General features: G+C 47.9%; 10 protein-coding genes across 10 annotated transcripts; 2 read left to right on the top strand and 8 right to left on the bottom strand.

The window, feature by feature from the left end:
- The first annotated feature begins 41 nt into the window (after nt 1-41).
- LACBIDRAFT_399532 (ER-to-Golgi vesicle protein transport Sft2) lies at nt 42-1137 on the top strand. Its single transcript, XM_001878595.1, has 7 exons — nt 42-187; nt 252-325; nt 377-432; nt 489-509; nt 556-719; nt 773-888; nt 939-1137. The coding sequence occupies exons 1-7, from the start codon at nt 57-59 to the stop codon at nt 1022-1024; spliced, it is 648 nt and encodes a 215-aa protein (XP_001878630.1). The 5' UTR covers nt 42-56; the 3' UTR covers nt 1025-1137.
- LACBIDRAFT_183753 (uncharacterized protein) lies at nt 1098-2085 on the bottom strand (the record flags this gene model as incomplete). Its single annotated transcript, XM_001878257.1, has 4 exons — nt 1852-2085; nt 1794-1799; nt 1633-1745; nt 1098-1581 (listed from the first exon to the last, which is right to left on the bottom strand). The coding sequence occupies exons 1-4, from the start codon at nt 2041-2043 to the stop codon at nt 1098-1100; spliced, it is 795 nt and encodes a 264-aa protein (XP_001878292.1). The 5' UTR covers nt 2044-2085.
- A 189-nt stretch (nt 2086-2274) lies between these two features.
- LACBIDRAFT_316059 (uncharacterized protein) lies at nt 2275-4903 on the bottom strand (the record flags this gene model as incomplete). Its single annotated transcript, XM_001878256.1, has 13 exons — nt 2275-2337; nt 2387-2452; nt 2506-2685; nt 2744-2767; nt 2822-2883; nt 2938-3089; nt 3147-3402; nt 3457-3953; nt 4007-4160; nt 4211-4292; nt 4343-4582; nt 4638-4825; nt 4873-4903. The coding sequence occupies 13 exons, from the start codon at nt 4901-4903 to the stop codon at nt 2275-2277; spliced, it is 1995 nt and encodes a 664-aa protein (XP_001878291.1).
- Nucleotides 4904-5194: 291 nt separating this feature from the next.
- On the bottom strand, nt 5195-6105 carry LACBIDRAFT_146293 (uncharacterized protein; the record flags this gene model as incomplete). Its single annotated transcript, XM_001878255.1, has 4 exons — nt 5195-5375; nt 5428-5771; nt 5823-5904; nt 5960-6105. Coding segments are annotated over 4 exons (753 nt in total), but the record flags the coding sequence as incomplete, so codon positions are not given.
- An 87-nt stretch (nt 6106-6192) lies between these two features.
- Nucleotides 6193-7816, top strand: LACBIDRAFT_316057 (uncharacterized protein; the record flags this gene model as incomplete). Its single annotated transcript, XM_001878594.1, has 3 exons — nt 6193-6568; nt 6637-7553; nt 7604-7816. 3 exons carry the CDS (start codon nt 6193-6195, stop codon nt 7814-7816), a joined length of 1506 nt encoding a protein of 501 aa, XP_001878629.1.
- Nucleotides 7817-8282: 466 nt separating this feature from the next.
- On the bottom strand, nt 8283-9904 carry LACBIDRAFT_247304 (uncharacterized protein; the record flags this gene model as incomplete). The annotated part of the gene is made up of 13 exons (XM_001878254.1): nt 8283-8328; nt 8381-8421; nt 8474-8509; nt 8558-8599; nt 8651-8676; nt 8730-8768; nt 8824-9205; nt 9265-9354; nt 9404-9420; nt 9474-9549; nt 9603-9638; nt 9693-9722; nt 9770-9904. 13 exons carry the CDS (start codon nt 9902-9904, stop codon nt 8283-8285), a joined length of 996 nt encoding a protein of 331 aa, XP_001878289.1.
- Nucleotides 9905-9999: 95 nt separating this feature from the next.
- Nucleotides 10000-10485, bottom strand: LACBIDRAFT_316055 (uncharacterized protein). Its single transcript, XM_001878253.1, has 2 exons — nt 10245-10485; nt 10000-10183 (listed from the first exon to the last, which is right to left on the bottom strand). Exons 1-2 carry the CDS (start codon nt 10449-10451, stop codon nt 10028-10030), a joined length of 363 nt encoding a protein of 120 aa, XP_001878288.1. The 5' UTR covers nt 10452-10485; the 3' UTR covers nt 10000-10027.
- A 28-nt stretch (nt 10486-10513) lies between these two features.
- LACBIDRAFT_183731 (uncharacterized protein) lies at nt 10514-11708 on the bottom strand (the record flags this gene model as incomplete). The annotated part of the gene is made up of 7 exons (XM_001878252.1): nt 10514-10824; nt 10885-10988; nt 11041-11171; nt 11227-11310; nt 11358-11370; nt 11465-11584; nt 11643-11708. 7 exons carry the CDS (start codon nt 11706-11708, stop codon nt 10728-10730), a joined length of 615 nt encoding a protein of 204 aa, XP_001878287.1. The 3' UTR covers nt 10514-10727.
- Nucleotides 11709-11810: 102 nt separating this feature from the next.
- Nucleotides 11811-12424, bottom strand: LACBIDRAFT_293479 (uncharacterized protein). The gene is made up of 5 exons (XM_001878251.1): nt 12362-12424; nt 12295-12312; nt 12175-12243; nt 12004-12124; nt 11811-11956 (listed from the first exon to the last, which is right to left on the bottom strand). Exons 1-5 carry the CDS (start codon nt 12366-12368, stop codon nt 11860-11862), a joined length of 312 nt encoding a protein of 103 aa, XP_001878286.1. The 5' UTR covers nt 12369-12424; the 3' UTR covers nt 11811-11859.
- A 315-nt stretch (nt 12425-12739) lies between these two features.
- LACBIDRAFT_293478 (uncharacterized protein) lies at nt 12740-15988 on the bottom strand (the record flags this gene model as incomplete). The annotated part of the gene is made up of 9 exons (XM_001878250.1): nt 12740-14108; nt 14167-14185; nt 14242-14641; nt 14693-14894; nt 14952-15344; nt 15403-15542; nt 15587-15652; nt 15710-15799; nt 15852-15988. The coding sequence occupies 9 exons, from the start codon at nt 15986-15988 to the stop codon at nt 12916-12918; spliced, it is 2640 nt and encodes an 879-aa protein (XP_001878285.1). The 3' UTR covers nt 12740-12915.
- Nucleotides 15989-16479: the final 491 nt, after the last annotated feature.

Here is a 16479-nt window from a genome sequence, read left to right as displayed (position 1 = left end):
TCGCCAAGTTTACGACCTTTGAATTCAACTCAAAACACAGCATCCTCGACGCCTCCATGCCTAGCGGTTGGTTTAACCTTGAGACCGCTGGTGGCGCCATACCAGAGACGCAGTTCTTCGAAGGCGACTCTGCGTTCAAGTTTCTCGGCTTATCAAGAACAACAAGGTTGTATGGCTTTATTGGATGGTACGTCAGTTAGCAGCTACCGGCGAGAGACATGTACTAACGTTGCTCATTCACGCCCCTACAGCCTTGCAGTCGGTTTCCTGTTAAGCATACTAGGAAGTATTGTCCTCTTTGTCGGTCAGCTGGGTCTTTTCGCAGGTACGCGCACCTCTAGCGTAACTCTTTTGTTGAATACTGACCTCCGTACAGTACTCTACGTGTTGGGCACCATTGTTTCCCTCATAGGAACCGGATTTCTCATTGGCGTAAGTCTGAAATGTTTTGCCCAAATCGCTTGAAGAAATAACCACAACACGTTTAGTTCTTGAAACAACTAAAACTTGTGAGAGCCGTCTTCCAATTAATTTTGTCTCTGACTTTTGATGTAGATGTTCAAACCTGTTCGCGTCGTCGCGTCTATAGTCTTCCTTGCATCAATAGGTCTCGTCTTTGTCGGAGCTTTTGTGCTGAAAAACGAAGTACATCCGTCCAAGCGAACCAATGAACGCCGTTTGCTGACTTTTTTTTTAACACCTTCAGATTTTATGCTTAAGTGAGGCCTATCTTCCATTTTTTTTGAAGAAAAGTTCTCACATTTTCTTCCAGTTTTTGTCTTTATCGAATACCTGGCTTATATTTGGTATACACTGTCGTACATCCCTTACGCGCGTGCCGCAGTCACGAAGGCCGTCGGGTTGGGCTAAGGGTTAGACTTCGCCAATGTGAGCCCTGCAAGCTTCACGAGAAGGATCTTCAACTAATGCGTCCATAGACAACGCGCTCGCCGTGACGACTAAGGAAACAAATATAATACCGCGGAGCTCTCGCTACAATTCTGAGGGCCTGAAGTTCATCTAGGTTGAGTGTTTATAGAGCTGTCACCAAGCAGGAAACGGAACTAATTACCCTCTGTAATTATTCTTTTGCTTTCTCAACGAGTCCATAATTTCACTCTCGGAAGTATGACCTGATGCAGATGTTGCTTGCCTGTTGACATTGAGGATTGGTTTGCCACAATTTGGGGGACCACTTGCCTCACGGCTTCGCTGTTGAGGCGCATGAACACGTTCCACGTCTTCTCGTCACCGATGGTCGTCAAGCCAGTGGTGATCTCATTCTCTTTCACTAAACCAGCCAATTTGTCCAACCCAACATTGTGAGGGTCGACATGTTTGCCAAACGAAAGATTGCCAGCTGTGTACTCATGCCCATTGTAAACAACGGTTTCATCTGGGAGGCTGGTGAGGTAATTCAACGCTTTGATCATCTCACCACCAGTACCCTCGAAGAAACGCCCACATCCTGCGATGAAAAGTGTATCCCCCGTAAAGACCCCACCAGGATGCGTTTTGTTTAAAGCATCAGTCACATAATAGCATATGGAGTCTTGAGTGTGGCAGGGGGTAGAGAGGCATCTGGGATCTTTGAGTATGGCAAGTTGCAAGGGCTAAATTAAAGATATTCACTTGACGAGGATATTGTCTCCGATTTTGAATTCATCCTTATCTTTCACAAGGTTCGTTAAAGAGGGAATTTCGTCGCTGCCTCCATAGATTACGGCGTTGCGGTAACGTGTCGACTACATTAAGAATGAGAAGGGGTAAGCGGTGAACGGCATAAAACCTACAAAGTCCTAAGCAGCTGGTTTGTGAGTAATTTGCACGGTGCCATGAAAAGAAAGGTACCTTATTCCCTCCACTATGGTCTAAATGGTGGTGTGTGGTTATCGCCGCGACAATCTCAACTCCAAGGGCGTCTGCCGCTGCAGATACCTTACCAACGTCATATGGATCGATAGCAGCTGCCTTGTTTGAAGGTTCGTCTATGAGGAGATACGCATAATTGTCCTGGAGAACGGGAACGGGAACAACTTTCATGACAGTTGAGAGTTGTCTGGAGATTCGTTGAAGGGGAAACCGTGACATGATGACAACTTTACTCCGCTCCCACTCCTTCACAGCTAATTGTCAGCTCAACTCTTTCTAACTTGAGTATTAATTTATTCAGGATGCCTCCATCGGCCACCCCTTTACGCCGGTACATAATATTATCCTTTTTCTATCTTAGTGTATATCGTATATCTTTGCACAAAATGTCTATGTATGTATTCAATCTTTGAGAATCGCTTCAACAACATTTGCGACTCTCAACTGCCTTAAATCGGTATAAGTCTGGCCGCTTGTGTGAGATAATGCATAGGGACCGATTGCTGGAACATACCTGGCCGCAACCCACAAAGATGATGGGTTGTCCCGTAACATAAGTCATTGACAGGGCTGCGCCCACCTGAAGAGAGATATTCAGCCGTCGGTCCGTAAAATAATGCAAGAACGGCTCGCCTTGTCATCAACGGTGTCCCATTTAGTCACTAGCATCCCATCTATACCACGACTTCTGCCGGATACAGATGAAAAGTCACGTAGAGCACGATCAAATTTAGTGAGCTGGTCAACAGCTTCATTGCCAACCAAAGCTTCGCCGACAAATATGATCTTGTCTGGGTTATTCACTGCAACAAGCTGCAACGAAAGTTAACTCCCTGAATCAATGATCCACACCAGTTGACAGAACACACACCTTAGCAAGCGCACGCATGAGAGGCTAATAGGAGTAATTTCAACAACTCCCCGATTGATATGATAAAGAGCATCATACCTCATTATCCTGCATTCTACCGGCGGTATCAATGAGGACAACATCAAAGTCATTTTCTTGGGCTGTTCAAGACCGACTTAGATCTGGGAAAAGATGGAAGCAAGGGTCCGACGAACCGTAACCAATGGCTTCCCTTGCTATGCCAGCAGCATCTTTACCATACCCACGCTCGAAGAGCTCCACTCGACTTTTGCTGTTCGTAGCGCCATCGACACCAAGCATGCTCAAATTCCGGACATGAACACGAAGTTGCTCAACAGCTCCGCTCCTGAAAGGAACCTCCCTTTAAGGAATTGCCGCCAGAGAAAAAAAAGCAGAAGCATACCTAAATGTGTCGCATGCAGCAATTAAAACCCGCAAACCATTCTGAATTAGCCAAAAGCAGACTTTTGACAGGTTTGTACTCTTTCCGACACCGTTAACACCAACAAAAGTGATGCTATAGGGAACGCGGCGTTGCGTAGACGGCAGCGGCGAAGATAACTTGTTTCTGATCGATAACAAAAGGTCTGTCGATGTCTTTGGTGTCAATATTCTCGTCAAAGATGTCGACAACGCCAGATGTACTGCGGCGCTAGTAGCTGGGCGTCCTTGTCAGTCAAATAGCGGGGGGAGGAAAGTGCACGGGATCCTACTTTGAAAGCCCCCAACCTTTCTGCCCACTAAATTTTCCCCCACATTTTCGCACACCTTGTCCGCGATTTCCATTGCCACGTTCTTCTTCATGAGATGTTGCTTCATCCCTTCCAGCACAGGCTTAAGATCAGCCTCCGTGAGGACTTTCGAGCCAGTTAGACGAGCGAACAGGGATCCTAAAGGTCCCAGGGAGCTGGCGGAGCTCGACGCGTTGCGGTCAAGTGGCTTGAGCGCACCCGCAAGCAAATTATCTGTCCGTTTGTCTTTTCCTTGTGAGAACTCCCAATCTTTCACTTCATAAAGACCATCACGAGTTCGCGTTCCCAAGGACGCCTGATCGACTAGGGATTGTAAATCATGCGAGCCAAGATCGCTGGTAGCAGCATCAGGTTTATCGATGCTAAAATCTAGGGAGGCCATATCGGACTCCGTGGGCGCCGTATCGCCCCATTTTCTCTGAGTTTTAGCTTTTTTGCTTTTCGTTGGAGTTTCGGAGCTGTATAAAGGTGTCAAAGAAAGAGAAGGAATATAACGACGTAAGAGACGTACTCAGAATTTGGGTGACTCTCCTTCTCACTGGCCCCAGCACGCCCTCCCCTTCCCCCGCGGCGGCCTCCACGACCACGTAGCCTGTTTTTGAGAGCCTGGACATTTCTCGCTATTTGCTGTTCATCCTGAGATGCGTCCACGGCAATTGTAGGGGCTTGCGAGATAAGCCGAAATTCAACGATAAAAGAAATCAGCAATACATACTGGTGCTCTGATCATCAGATGGGGGAGTGCCTAGCTCCTCAATCGCCGGTCGGGTTGTTGGTCTCAACCGCGACTTTCGGTCCTTTGAGTGTTTTTAAGCAGGTTATGAAAAGCAGACTCGGATGAACACACCAATGCAGCCTTTTCCTCAAATCCTCGCAAAAGCTTGTCGAACGCCCTATCCCAGCCATCAAATGCTTTCCCAAAGTCCCATAAAGTGACTTGTAAGGCGTTATTCTTGACGGCATTCATAGCATGAATGGATGCAACGAAGGCAGCGATAAAAGGTTCGAAACATTTCACGAAGAGCGCTTTCAAAGCAGTTAGTAAGTCGTCCACATAGGTGAGCTGTAAAATTCGCTGGTATGCCACCTGTAGCAGCGGTATGTGTGAATAGAGCATTGACAACTACCACTGTTTTGCGTACCACAAAAATCAATTCCAGGTCATTGACAAATGTCCATTTAACAGCGTATCCATCTTTCTCATATTTTTCGTCTGCGGTTCGACCTTCAATCAGTGCTTCGCGTATGAGGGAGTTAACTGGGGATGCTGTAGAGGTTGCAAGCTGGGCAGCTTCTGGCGTGAACGAACGCGACCATAGAACGATGCCGCCTGAGGACGTCGTCAGCGAGGAGGAAGAAGCTGAATAGACGGCATGCCTTTATGAGAGATTGAGCAGTGGTCGAGCATGAAGCAATGTCCAAGTAATTATGTGGAAGTAAACGTTGTCGGTGCTACTTATGAACTGCCAAGTATTCGATCAGCCGAAATGACATCGCACACTTTCACAAACACCAAAGACACTTTTTTTAACTTAAGTATTGATCAAATTGCTCTGATAATGTACACTGAACCAGCATTCTCTCATGTCACCTCCTCCTGCTGGCTTTCGGGGGCATAGTGTTCCTCCAACCACCGGCGGACCTCTTTTTTGGTCAACATTCGTGCAAGCCTATTGTTTTCCCCAGGAGTTCGTTGTCGGTATAACCGCATGATAAACCCACAAACACTCCATACATCTTCCCAGTCAGCATCAAATAACTCCCACCAGCATGTGGGTGGCGTTGACGGGAGAGAAATATTTAGATGTCGGATGGTGAGGAGGATGGCTGCGCTGACGATTGTTGGTATTTGGTATAGGGCGTACACGGGGGTCTGCAGACTATCACGACCAGGTTAGATAATGAGTTGAGAAAAATCATATCAGGACAAACGCGTCGTTTAAATACCCCCACGCGCGAGTGGAAGCGTCTTGATGACTTGTTAAACCCAAGACTCTGAGATAGTTGATTAAGGTGCCATAGGGCAGCACGACGTGGACGTTAAACCCTAGTCGCTTCAATATCTGCATTTCTGAAACAACTAGCGCATCCTTGAGGTCATAGAACGTTGATCCGAAGTACGACATAGGGTAATAATGGAAGGGTTGGTCGGATTTGGGACCCACAGAGTGAGTGGCGCGTTGAAGAAGTAAATCATAAACGTTGATCAGATCACGCATTCGAAGCGGGCATTCTTCTAATTTTGACGCGAGGTATAGGGCCCCCATACCGATGTCCTGTGAGAGTGTTAGTACAAAAACAGGCGAAGCGGAATATGGGAAGCTGACCCCGACCCCAAATTGCTTCATTGACGTTACAAACCAAAATCTTTGAAATAATATTTGCGCTGCCGCTACAGCCACCTGCTTCCTTTTCTCGAGGCGGGGTGAGATGTGTCATTTGTGCAAGACACCGAGATACTCACTGTTTTAGCAGAATGCCAGCTTGGTGGATGAGCTTGCACGCATAAGCTCTCAAGTCCTCCTCCAGCTCCTGTGGTAGTCCATCCTCTCCCGACGGTGACTTTTCAATTTGAGATAGGGAGGCGAGGGGATAAAATGTCGAACTCATGTTGAACCCAAAATGATCGTGGATATTGAGGTGAGAGTATTTGCGTTTGTTAGAATCCCAGGCCAACACTCTCTGCTCATTAACTTCATGGCAAACCTTCCTCCGAGACCAGAGTCACCTCCGCGAGGTCGTGATGACAGACGATTGGAGAGCGACAGATATTCTGCTCGCAATACAATTTCTCCATCACGACCGCGCGAAACAGTCTCCTCAAGAGACCGCAGCTACGTACCACCACGCGACTTTGACACATATCGACCACCGCCGTTCGATAACAGAAGGGATGATGGATTTCGTAGGAACGAACCAGTACGCATATCAGACTATGATTCGCGATTCGATAGAGAAAGGCAACCTTGGGGTCGGAATGAACGAGATCGTCCTCGGTATTCGAGACCAGGCGCGGATTATGATAGAGACCGCCGACCATACGACATGGACAGAGACTACGATAGGAGAAGAGGTGAGTAGCAACTTTGGGGTTGCCTATCACCATTCTTTTTTTCTAAATTCCGACGACATATTGCTGAGGCTCACCCCGTCGCCGCTCTCGCTCACCACCAAGGCGACGTTCCTCTCCACCACCACACTACAGAGACAGACGCTCGCGTAGTCCTTACCGGTCATCTTCTCCAAGAAAGCCATTAAAACTTGGAAATCACTCGATAGCCGTCAGCCCTCTACCGCATTCGCCATATGATCGTGGCACACAACGCCGCGGCAGATATACCCCTCAGTCTCGCGAGGGCTCCCCTTCACCCTCTCGTGCTGCTGCTGCGCCAGTGAGGCCTGATTCAAATCCCGCACCAATCTCACGGCCTCCTGAGTCCGAATCAATTCGCCCAAAATTTGAACCCAGTGCAGATACACTTGAGACGAAGAGCCAACCTGTCGAACCCATTTCTGAGTCACAGCCTATTTCTCATCCCCCTCCTCCGAGTGAACGTCACGGCCAGGCTGCGAGCAATGCTAAAGTGGAACCAAAGTCTGAACAACTCGATGTACAACCACTAGAGATGAAATGTGAATCCCCTCGGGTAACTGATGAACCAACATCAGGCTCAAAACGCGAACCTTCGCCCTCGCCACTCCGACAAAGGTTCATAAATAACTCGACCATGCGTGGTGGGCAACCACGAAGATGGCCGTCGCGATCCCCTCCCAGAGGTCCTCGAATTCATCCTAAAAATGCCAATTTTCACCCTCCAAGTTCACACCCCTCTAGTACGCATCCACCCCATCCACACCCTACACCTACTTCACACTATCCAACGGGTCCCCGAATGGGTCGACGTATCTATCCACCCAACACGTCGGCACCTCCAACAAAACTTTCCCCCCAGCCCGCCATCAAGGCAGCTTCCCCTTTGGTGCACAATGAAATAAAATTACCCATCATTCCAACCTACGAACCAAAGCCATCGCTTACTGCTGATCTTGAACAGGAGGTGCCTACTTTTTATTCTCCGCCTTCGCCAAGTGTCTGACAACTATCTAGCTTGCACGTCTCCAAGCTCATCGGGCACATATTGGGTCTGACTATCTACAGCATGAGAAAGGCGCTCGCCGAGCTCTTCACGAATTGGATATGGCAACTGTCGACCTTCGTGCAGCCGAAGGTCGCCGAAAGATTGCCGACATGCAATTAGAGAAGGCAAAGACAGGCTCCCTTGGCATCGATGGACAACCTATTGAGACTCCTGTTGTTTAGCAAGGTTCTGGGAGAGTTACATGGAGTGTGTCGTTTTACATCAGTTCTTGGCGATATCAATCTATTCTAGTAGTCGTTTGCATCCTATGTTGTGCGAGAGACGTGTTGAATTCAAGGTCAAATTTAAAGTTCCAGAATGATGTCTTTCGTGCACTTTCCGTACGAAACGGAGGGCATTACTTGCATCGCTTACAACTGAGGCTCATTGAAATGCAGTGACATGAAACCATAGAAAGCTCCAAGTAGCCTACCTTGTAGAAAAGAATGGCACAAACGTATTGTTCGACTCCACATCTGACGATGAGCCTGATGAAGGCGTGCGTACAAGGTGATGTATATCTAATGTATATCGAAGAGAACAAATACAGGTTGCTTTATGTTGAAATAGATTCTCTGTTTATAAACATTGTTGAAAATGCCATCCAAGTGATAGTATCTAGTCCTGATCCCTTGGAGCGATAACTTTTTACCATCCGCGCTTTGCAAGATGGCCGCCTTTAAGATCAGCGTCACTGATGGGCGAGGATTAAGAGTTGATTTACCACCAGTGGTTCGAGCACTTACATCGTTAATCCCACCATCGCCGCTCCGAGGTTTTCAGACACCTATGACTTTATGTAAGGCGAACAAGCGCAAACCAAAAACGAATCTGTTTACCTCGGCCAAAATCTTGGGGTTGTTATAGTGCGTCACCTGAGCAGGTTGAGCTTTTCATTAAAAACTTTGGGAGTAAGCACTTACAGCTTGCACGATAGCGCGTGCACGCTTTGCAGGGTCGCCGGACTAGAGATAATTGTCAAGAGAAGATGAAAGCCAAGAGATTTCGCCACTCACATGGAAGATGCCAGAACCAACGAAGACTGGTGACTTTTGTGAGCAGGGTTCTATCCAAAAGGCGGACATGGAAGCTTACCTCCGTCACATCCCAATTGCATCATTAAGGCTGCATCAGCTAGTATGAAAGTAGATGTCACGCCCTATCAGATGATTTAGCACGATTAGCTTACCGGGCGTCGCGAGGCCTCCGGCGGCGAAGTTAACGACGGGCAGTCTTTTTAGTCTTGCAGTCTCTTTGAGAAGATGGAATGGGGCTTGGATTTCTTTGGCAAAGACATATAACTCCTCCTCATTCATCACACTTGCGCGCCGTATTTGACTCATGACCGCCCGTTGGTGACGGACTGCCTCGACCACATTTCCGGTACCAGCTTCGCCCTTGGTACGAATCATCGCTGCACCTTCGGAAATTCGACGAAGCGCTTCGCCGAGATCGCGAGCACCACATACGAATGGCACCTTGAACCCATGCTTATTGATATGATGTTCGTCGTCCGCGGGAGTCAGAACCTCCGATTCATCAATGTAGTCCACCCCGATGACTTGGAGGATCTGCAATGAAAATTTAATTCGGATCTCATAGATTACTACTCAGGCAAGAGGTAGTTTACCTGTGCTTCAACGAAATGTCCTATACGGACCTTAGCCATGACTGGGATCGTCACGGCATCCACGATTTCCTTGATCATTTGCGGGTCGCTCTGAAGCAGCGGATATATCTTCGGTTTTTCTCAAAATAAATTCACAAACCATTCGGGCAACTCCACCTGTAGATAAAGATATGATAAATGACAGGCTGAATGTCAGTGATGATCCGCACCTTCCGCTCTGATGTCGGCAGGTACTCTTTCGAGAGCCATGACCGCGCACGCGCCAGCCTCTTCCGCAATCCGAGCCTACCAGTAAACAGATTCAAAGAGGTTTGATCCAAGTTAGTAAAGAAGCCAACCTGTTCCGCATTAACGACATCCATGATGACTCCGCCCTTGATCAAAGACGTAAATCAACAGATTAGATATGAGAAAAGCCCAGCGCCCACCTTGAGCATTTGCGCCAAACCAGACTTGACCTATAGACGGCATAAGGAAGCGAAGTGATAGGACGAAAGGATCTTACTCCAAAGGTGCCTAGACTACCACCTCCGTCTCTCTGGCCTGAGCGCGCTGGTGCGGTTGAAGGCACAGCGCCGCCTCCAGCGCCTTGGGGAAGAGGAGGAGTTTGTACAGATGGAGTCACGGCGGGGGTCGTCATTGAGGGCGAAGGCAAGAAGAAAATGAACAGAAAGATATCTGAAAAAATCTTGCTATTGCGGATGCCCGTTTGTAAACCTAACCTTAGGACATGACTTTGGGAACGATTTTATTCACCATCTGTCTAAAATCCCTTCCCCATTAGCCATTCTACAACTTGATTCTTCCACCGACCCCCAGATATAACCAGGTTTCTCGACCGCGTAATCTCGATTTTTAGTTTCGAGGCTTCCCGAGATCCATTCTCGAACAATGAGTCGGCCAGATCTTTTGCCAAGAGCTATGCACAAGTTTTCGAGTGATCAGTAACAACACTGGAACTTCGCCATTGCTTGACTTACGTCGGCTTTGCCATCCACGTTGCGTATCGTGACAAGGAAGCGTGTGCCACCGTTCCGAATATCTGTATAGACGGGAAGGTTACCGTTGGTGTTGCGTGGTATGAAATATGGGTATTGGACAGGTTGAGCCAAAGTCGCTTGGGTTAACGACCTAACGTATCGTGGCAAGGACTGCGACGGTAGAGCGTTGCGCAAGTGGCTGAGCATTGTCAATGCAACGTCAGAGAGAGGTATACGTTCAAGCCAACGCTTAACGACGCCAAACACCGAAAATCAAAACACATACATAACCACTCCCTCAATAATAAAATTGACATCCTTGACAAGGGAAACTAAAGAAACATGTAGATTGAAGGCGGAAAAGTCCACAAAAGTAGCAAGTGGTGTATACGTGGAGGCAATATATGTAAAGACACTTCCGTCGGTCATGCTCTCAAACCGATAATGAAGGATAAAGCTAGAGACACTGACGTGCCGAACCAATTAGCAGCAGCTTCCCGACTGCTGGGATTGAACGGTCTGTCCGGGTGTCACAGTCGAGGATTTAGCAGCTCCCGATGGCGTTGAGCTAGACCCCATTCTGAGAGAAAAAAGGATATTACTCAGTGACTTGGCACTTGCCAAAAAAAAAAACACGTACCGATCTTTAATCTGCTTGGCCATCGTCAGGAAAGCTTGCTCGACATTCGTTGCATTCTTGGCGGACGTCTCGAGGAATGGGATATTTAATTGGTCGGCGAATTCCTAGCAAAGATATTAGTGACCTCGGCGTGATGACTTGAAAGTGGCAAAGAACCTTTGCAACACTGTATTCTACAACTTTCTTGCTCGTGAGATCCGATTTGTTACCAACGAGCAGCTTGTTGACACCCTCTGATGCATATCTGTCAATTTCTTGGAGCCATTGTTTCACGTGTGTGAAACTCTCTACGAAACCACTTCAACTTTAGACCTCCCGAAATGGTGCAAATGAAAGGCGTACCATTGTCAGTAACGTCATAAACGACAATGATGCCATGCGCCCCACGATAGTAAGACGAAGTGATGGTACGGAACCGCTCCTGTCCTACAAGAGGCATAAGTTTTGGCCAACAACAGCAACGACTTTCTTACCTGCTGTATCCCACTACAAGACACAAAAAAGTACAGTTAGTAACCACGGTGGATTCAGAAAAGGATAGGGATGGGGAGCAGCATAGGTGGCCAAAGCGATTACTGACAATTTGAAGCTTCACTGTCTTGCCCTCCAACTCAATTGTACGAATCTTGAAGTCAACGCCAATGGTACTAATATAGCTCTCGGTGTATGTATCGTCTGCGAAACGCAGAAGCAGGCAGGACTGCGAACAAGACAAAACTCGTCACGGTAGAGCTGGTACAACTGGGAACTGGACTGACCTTGCCGACACCAGAGTCACCGATGAGGAGGAGCTTGAAAAGAAAGTCGTATTCGCTTGTATGCATTGTAAGGAGTAGAGAGTCTGAGGATAAAGTTAAATGACTTGTGCAGAAGTGTGTAGGGAACAGCAACTTGGCAGACAGAGAGAGGCTGCGTCAACACTGCTTATGTGCACGTGGCAATTTTATTTTACATATTTATTATTACATAGCCTACTCAAGGTTTGACATTGACATAACTGGGCTGATAGCCCGCTTGATGAGGTGAACTCGTGGACGCCTGAGGACCACCCAAGGGACCACCATTGCCACGACTGCGCATTTTAAATAACTAAGTGGTGCAAGAAATAGGCAAGCTGACCTCGTGTTCGGAGCACTCCACTGGCAGATGGTGCACATCCAGACGTGCTTGCTTGAGAATGGAACCAGAGGTATGAAAAATAGCTCAAACCAAGTAGTGGTTTTCGCAGAAATAACGGAGGCTGCGAAACGTTCGTGTGAGCTGAAGTACAGGCTTGTTATAGCTGCGTACCGTTGTGACAACGAGGGCATTGCCATAACCCTTGTTCACCCTCAGGCTTCACTTTTGTCTGACAGCCGACTGGTAGAAGCCATTAAAACATCATTCAATTCGTAGTCAATGACACCTTACAGAGTATGGGAAGGCAAACTGTTCGCAATCGGGTCAGATTGGATACTACAAAAAAATCACAACTTACTGAACATCTTCAGGCTCCAAAGGTTTGGAAACTCGACGTTCAATAGCTCTGTGTCGCAGTACGAGAGAGCGTTGTGAAAGCGCCAACTACGCAGCACTTGCCACACTTTAAATCATTTGATCGACTTATTGGGGTCGTGACATCTTCACAAATTATGGGAGTGAACTCTGGAGTGAATTCGAAAATTCAGTAACGAAGAGGATCTTCAAAGGGCACATTGGTGGAATTGCCGCGGGAAAACACTCCCCTGTATGTCCAGTAATAAGTATTGAACTTTCTAAGCATGGGGTGCAAAGCACGCCAAAATTGCGCCAAAAACTGGCCAAAAGAATTCGAGAATTGGAACGAGCCACGTTTTGATTAGACTGAAGTAGGAAGTATGCAGGATTATTTAATGCAATACAAGTGGGGTTGTACTTAAATGAGGAGAATCTTGAAGGCAGCATGGTATAAGAGATTTCGGTATAGGCATTTTGTCAGGAGAAAAAATGCAATGTAAGAAGATGTTGTTTAACTCATAAAAACATGGAATCAGTTCCAGGGGGTGAAGACAATTAATGATAGGGTCCACTGCCACAGTCATCGCCAAACTGCGGGCAAGAATTAAAGTCGGGATGGATTGAGGCCGGCGGAAAAACATTCGAGTTGATGAAGCTCGACGGTTCTGTGACCCCGAGATGATGAGAGTCGGGTGTGGGGCCGCGATGATTGAAGTTCGGAAGATTGGTGAAAGGAGCGGGCTCTCCGACCATGGGACCGGTGAGCGGTGCATGGAAGCTAAACTGATCCATATCATTGTAAAATGCGTCATCCGGTTGAAGTTTGTACGTCCCTAAGCTTGGGAACGCTGACGACTCATCCCTGGCGCTGAAGCTTGTGCCAGCGCTAGTAGCGATTGAAGTCCCGGTTCCAGGAGGTGTGTAGTGGGGCCATCCGTTCGCTCCACGGCCATCCACGCTACAAGCCGTGGTCGGAGCTGATTCCACCCGTCGCTGAGCCGCAAAATGATCCAGTGACGGAAGCGTTGGTCGATCAGTGCAGGTGAAAAGTGCGGACATAGTCTGAGGCCGCGAAGGTAAATCAATGTGCTGGGGGTTATGACTGAACGACGAAAGCGTTGGTCGATCAGTGTGGGTAGAAAGTCCAGACATAGTCTGAGGTCGCGGGGGCAAATCAATGTGCTGGGAGTTAGATGCTGCAGAGGGATGGAGGTAGCCACGACGGGAGTCGCAGCCCAAGTTGCGGTGACCCGATGATTGGGCTTGCCTACCATCTTGCTTGTTTTCCCACATCATACGGATAGTTTCCTCTCGCTCCTCGCTCTTGGAAAAAGCCCAGCGCATACGGGACAGAGCCGTAAGACAGATTGAAACGGCCTCTTCCGACGTCATGTCGGAGATGGGTCCGTCAATTTCTTTCCTGTGCTCTCGGTCGTCAACGTCCAAAAATCCTCCTGGGTGGGAGACGGCTAGGTAGGCAGCGAAAAAACAGCCATCTCTAACGAGTCCAGTGTCCCAGGAGAAAAGTCCGCACTCTCCTTGTTCTCGTTCGTGCGATGTGTGATGATGAATAATGCGGACAACAGACGGAAGTAAAGTCATACATTTCCGAGTCGCGGTTGCGTGCAAGTAATGTGGCGATAGGTACGGAGACAGGTTGGAGGAATGAGAGGAAGGGCGGGAATGAGAATCCATCTCTTGAGGAATGGTCGACATGTATTGCTTCAATGATTCCCGAATAACATTGTCTAGTGGATGGAATGATTAATATCCTCCCAATTCTTTCTACGAGCAGAGCAAACTCACGGCATTCAAAAATGAAGATCTAAAATACATTCATGTCAATGAATGAATGACGAGGCGAGAAGTTAGCTCCCTTACCTGCCAACCACTAGCATACTGATCCTTGTGCACAATATCGTAGTCGCTGAATTGACTGCCCCTTCGAATTGCTTCAAACTCGCGCCAACAGTGATCCAGGTCCCTCCAAATCTCGTGCATTCCTTGAGCATCAATTAGACCGTGTTCTTCAGCCCGGCGGGCTGCCTTTATGCCAGTGAGAGCCATATGAATGCGCCTACAGATATCGCTGAGATGAAGGGGCATCGACGAGCCGTTCATGAGCCGTATATATGACCTCGGGGAAGGATGACTGAATTCATGGGATGAGAGGAGGTGGTATGTCGACATGACATCTCCATCCGACGGTGAATTTGGCGTATGCACACTTGAATTCAGGGATGGTAAGGTTCGCTGAAAGCATTCGAGGTCCTCGTTATTTCTAAATGATAGCGTTAGTTATGGAGCGTTCTGAAAGACAAGATACACCTACAGAACGAAGCGTCCGCCTCGCATGCCAGTTAAAAGACCTTCTTGAGTATACGCATACCAGAAAATCCTCGCCCGTACTGCGGCTTCATCGAAGACGCTTGAAGAGGTCTGGTTGGAGGACGATGGTGGTGATAGTGTACAAATTGCTTGAACCTGTGAGAGCGTCGCCTCATAAATTGCGAGTCGCTCGAGAGGCAGTGCATCTGAAATGATTGACTTTGAACATCCAACGTCGATGGGTTAGGATGAGATATATTTACCTTCCATTAAAGGCAGCAATAGCAGAAGAACGCGAACGCCGTCCAGTGTGGGTCTTCTCAAGACTCCATGAAAATCGATAAGCTCTAAAACTTCTCGAAGCATTGCTTCGGTCCTCTCTTTCCACTTCCGTTGGGGAAGTGAGAAAGAAACATTCTTGGCTCTTGCAGTTGATATGTCCTCATGTTGGTTTCCGTTGGAAGGATCTGATGATGTGGAGACCAAGTCGTGTTCTCTGTCATTATTCTCGGGAAGGCCACGCTCGTTCAAACCAAAAGACGCAGCCCACACCACAAGGAGCATAGCAATCAATCCGCCTTCCGTACCAAGAGGCTGAGTTCCTCTGGTATGTGCGAGGAATCTCGCCGAAAACCCAGCGGAATCAAGTATTGGTCCTATCAGTAAATCGAAGTAAGAAATGCGGCCGGTGCACAACGTCTGAATTAAACTAACGCTGCACCATTAACCAACGCCAAAAGGGGGAGACAAAGAAATCAACTTGAAGAGAGGGAATTCTAGTGGAGCGGCCAGAAGGAGGGGAGGGGGAGGACAAAGTATCGCCCTCTTGATCGGCCGATTTGCCATATATCGCTCTGAAAACATGAAAATATGAAATATTCAAGAGAGCTTTACATACTCGACTTGTTGCAACCGCCGGCCACGGCGCAGCAATTTGACGGCCTTGACATCAGCAAATTCGTCACTGAAAGGATTTGATCAATATGCGACAAACGAACGGATTCGATAAAATGCTACGCACACACATTTAATCCCTCGCTCTTTGCAATTTGAACATGTGGGGACTGCGCTTGCAGAGGCGATGGATAGGTCTTTAAGATCACAGCGAACTCTAAGAAATGAATGTTATAACGTCAGTATTTCATAGGGTGAGCTGGAGACACCTTCTCATGCGACAAGCGCCGCAGGCTGAGAACTGCTGACGAGAGGACTTTGGCTGGCTGGAGGGGCGACGAGAGTAAGGAGCGGCGGCATTGCGAGAATTAGTGGCGGAGGAGGAAGAGGAGGGACGGGCAGGCATGACGTGGGGTGAAAGAGTGGAAGTGGGGGAAATGTTTTATATGTTGCATCAAGGTTGAATGGATGAAAAGCACGACAGGAGCGGATCTGGCAGTTGAGGTAGAGATCTGGTGACATACATACAGTGCATACTTAGCTGGTAACCGCAAATAGTTGGCAAATATGACTTTGAACGGATAAGTCGCCGGCGCCGGTGGCAATTCATTTACAATTGGAAGCATAGCCAAGAATAGAAACTATCCTCCGAAAGTAATATCTCTCCACCAGACCAGGTTATCACCACTTTTCCTTCGTCTTCTTTTTTGCTACTGCTGCATACCATACCCATTCCCTTGCGTGCACACTCACCACTCCCTCCTCACCTCATCGCCTCACCCTGATTCCATTCCATCAACCCTTCCTTTTCCTTTTCCCTTTTGGTCTTCCCTACCCAGCAACCTGGCTCACAAACGGACATGTCGACATCTTGAACCTTATCTGTCCTCTCTCACA

The sequence above is a fragment of the Laccaria bicolor genome, genomic scaffold (assembly GCF_000143565.1).
Source record: "Laccaria bicolor S238N-H82 LACBIscaffold_6 genomic scaffold, whole genome shotgun sequence".
NCBI lineage: Eukaryota > Fungi > Basidiomycota > Agaricomycetes > Agaricales > Hydnangiaceae > Laccaria > Laccaria bicolor.
This window is presented reverse-complemented; position numbering and strand designations above follow the sequence as displayed.

Coding starts and splice junctions, on each gene's coding strand:
- LACBIDRAFT_399532 (XM_001878595.1), top strand. CDS start 57: ATGCCTAGCGGTTGGTTTAACCTTGAGACCGCTGGTGGCGCCATACCA. Junction 433..488: donor GAACCGGATTTCTCATTGGC/GTAAGTCTGAAA, acceptor CAACACGTTTAG/TTCTTGAAACAACTAAAACT. Junction 889..938: donor AAGGGTTAGACTTCGCCAAT/GTGAGCCCTGCA, acceptor ATGCGTCCATAG/ACAACGCGCTCGCCGTGACG.
- LACBIDRAFT_316055 (XM_001878253.1), bottom strand. CDS start 10,451: ATGCTCAGCCACTTGCGCAACGCTCTACCGTCGCAGTCCTTGCCACGA. Junction 10,184..10,244: donor ACGTGGATGGCAAAGCCGAC/GTAAGTCAAGCA, acceptor ACTTGTGCATAG/CTCTTGGCAAAAGATCTGGC.
- LACBIDRAFT_293479 (XM_001878251.1), bottom strand. Junction 12,125..12,174: donor ATGCCCTCGTTGTCACAACG/GTACGCAGCTAT, acceptor AACGTTTCGCAG/CCTCCGTTATTTCTGCGAAA. Junction 11,957..12,003: donor TGGAGTGCTCCGAACACGAG/GTCAGCTTGCCT, acceptor TAAAATGCGCAG/TCGTGGCAATGGTGGTCCCT.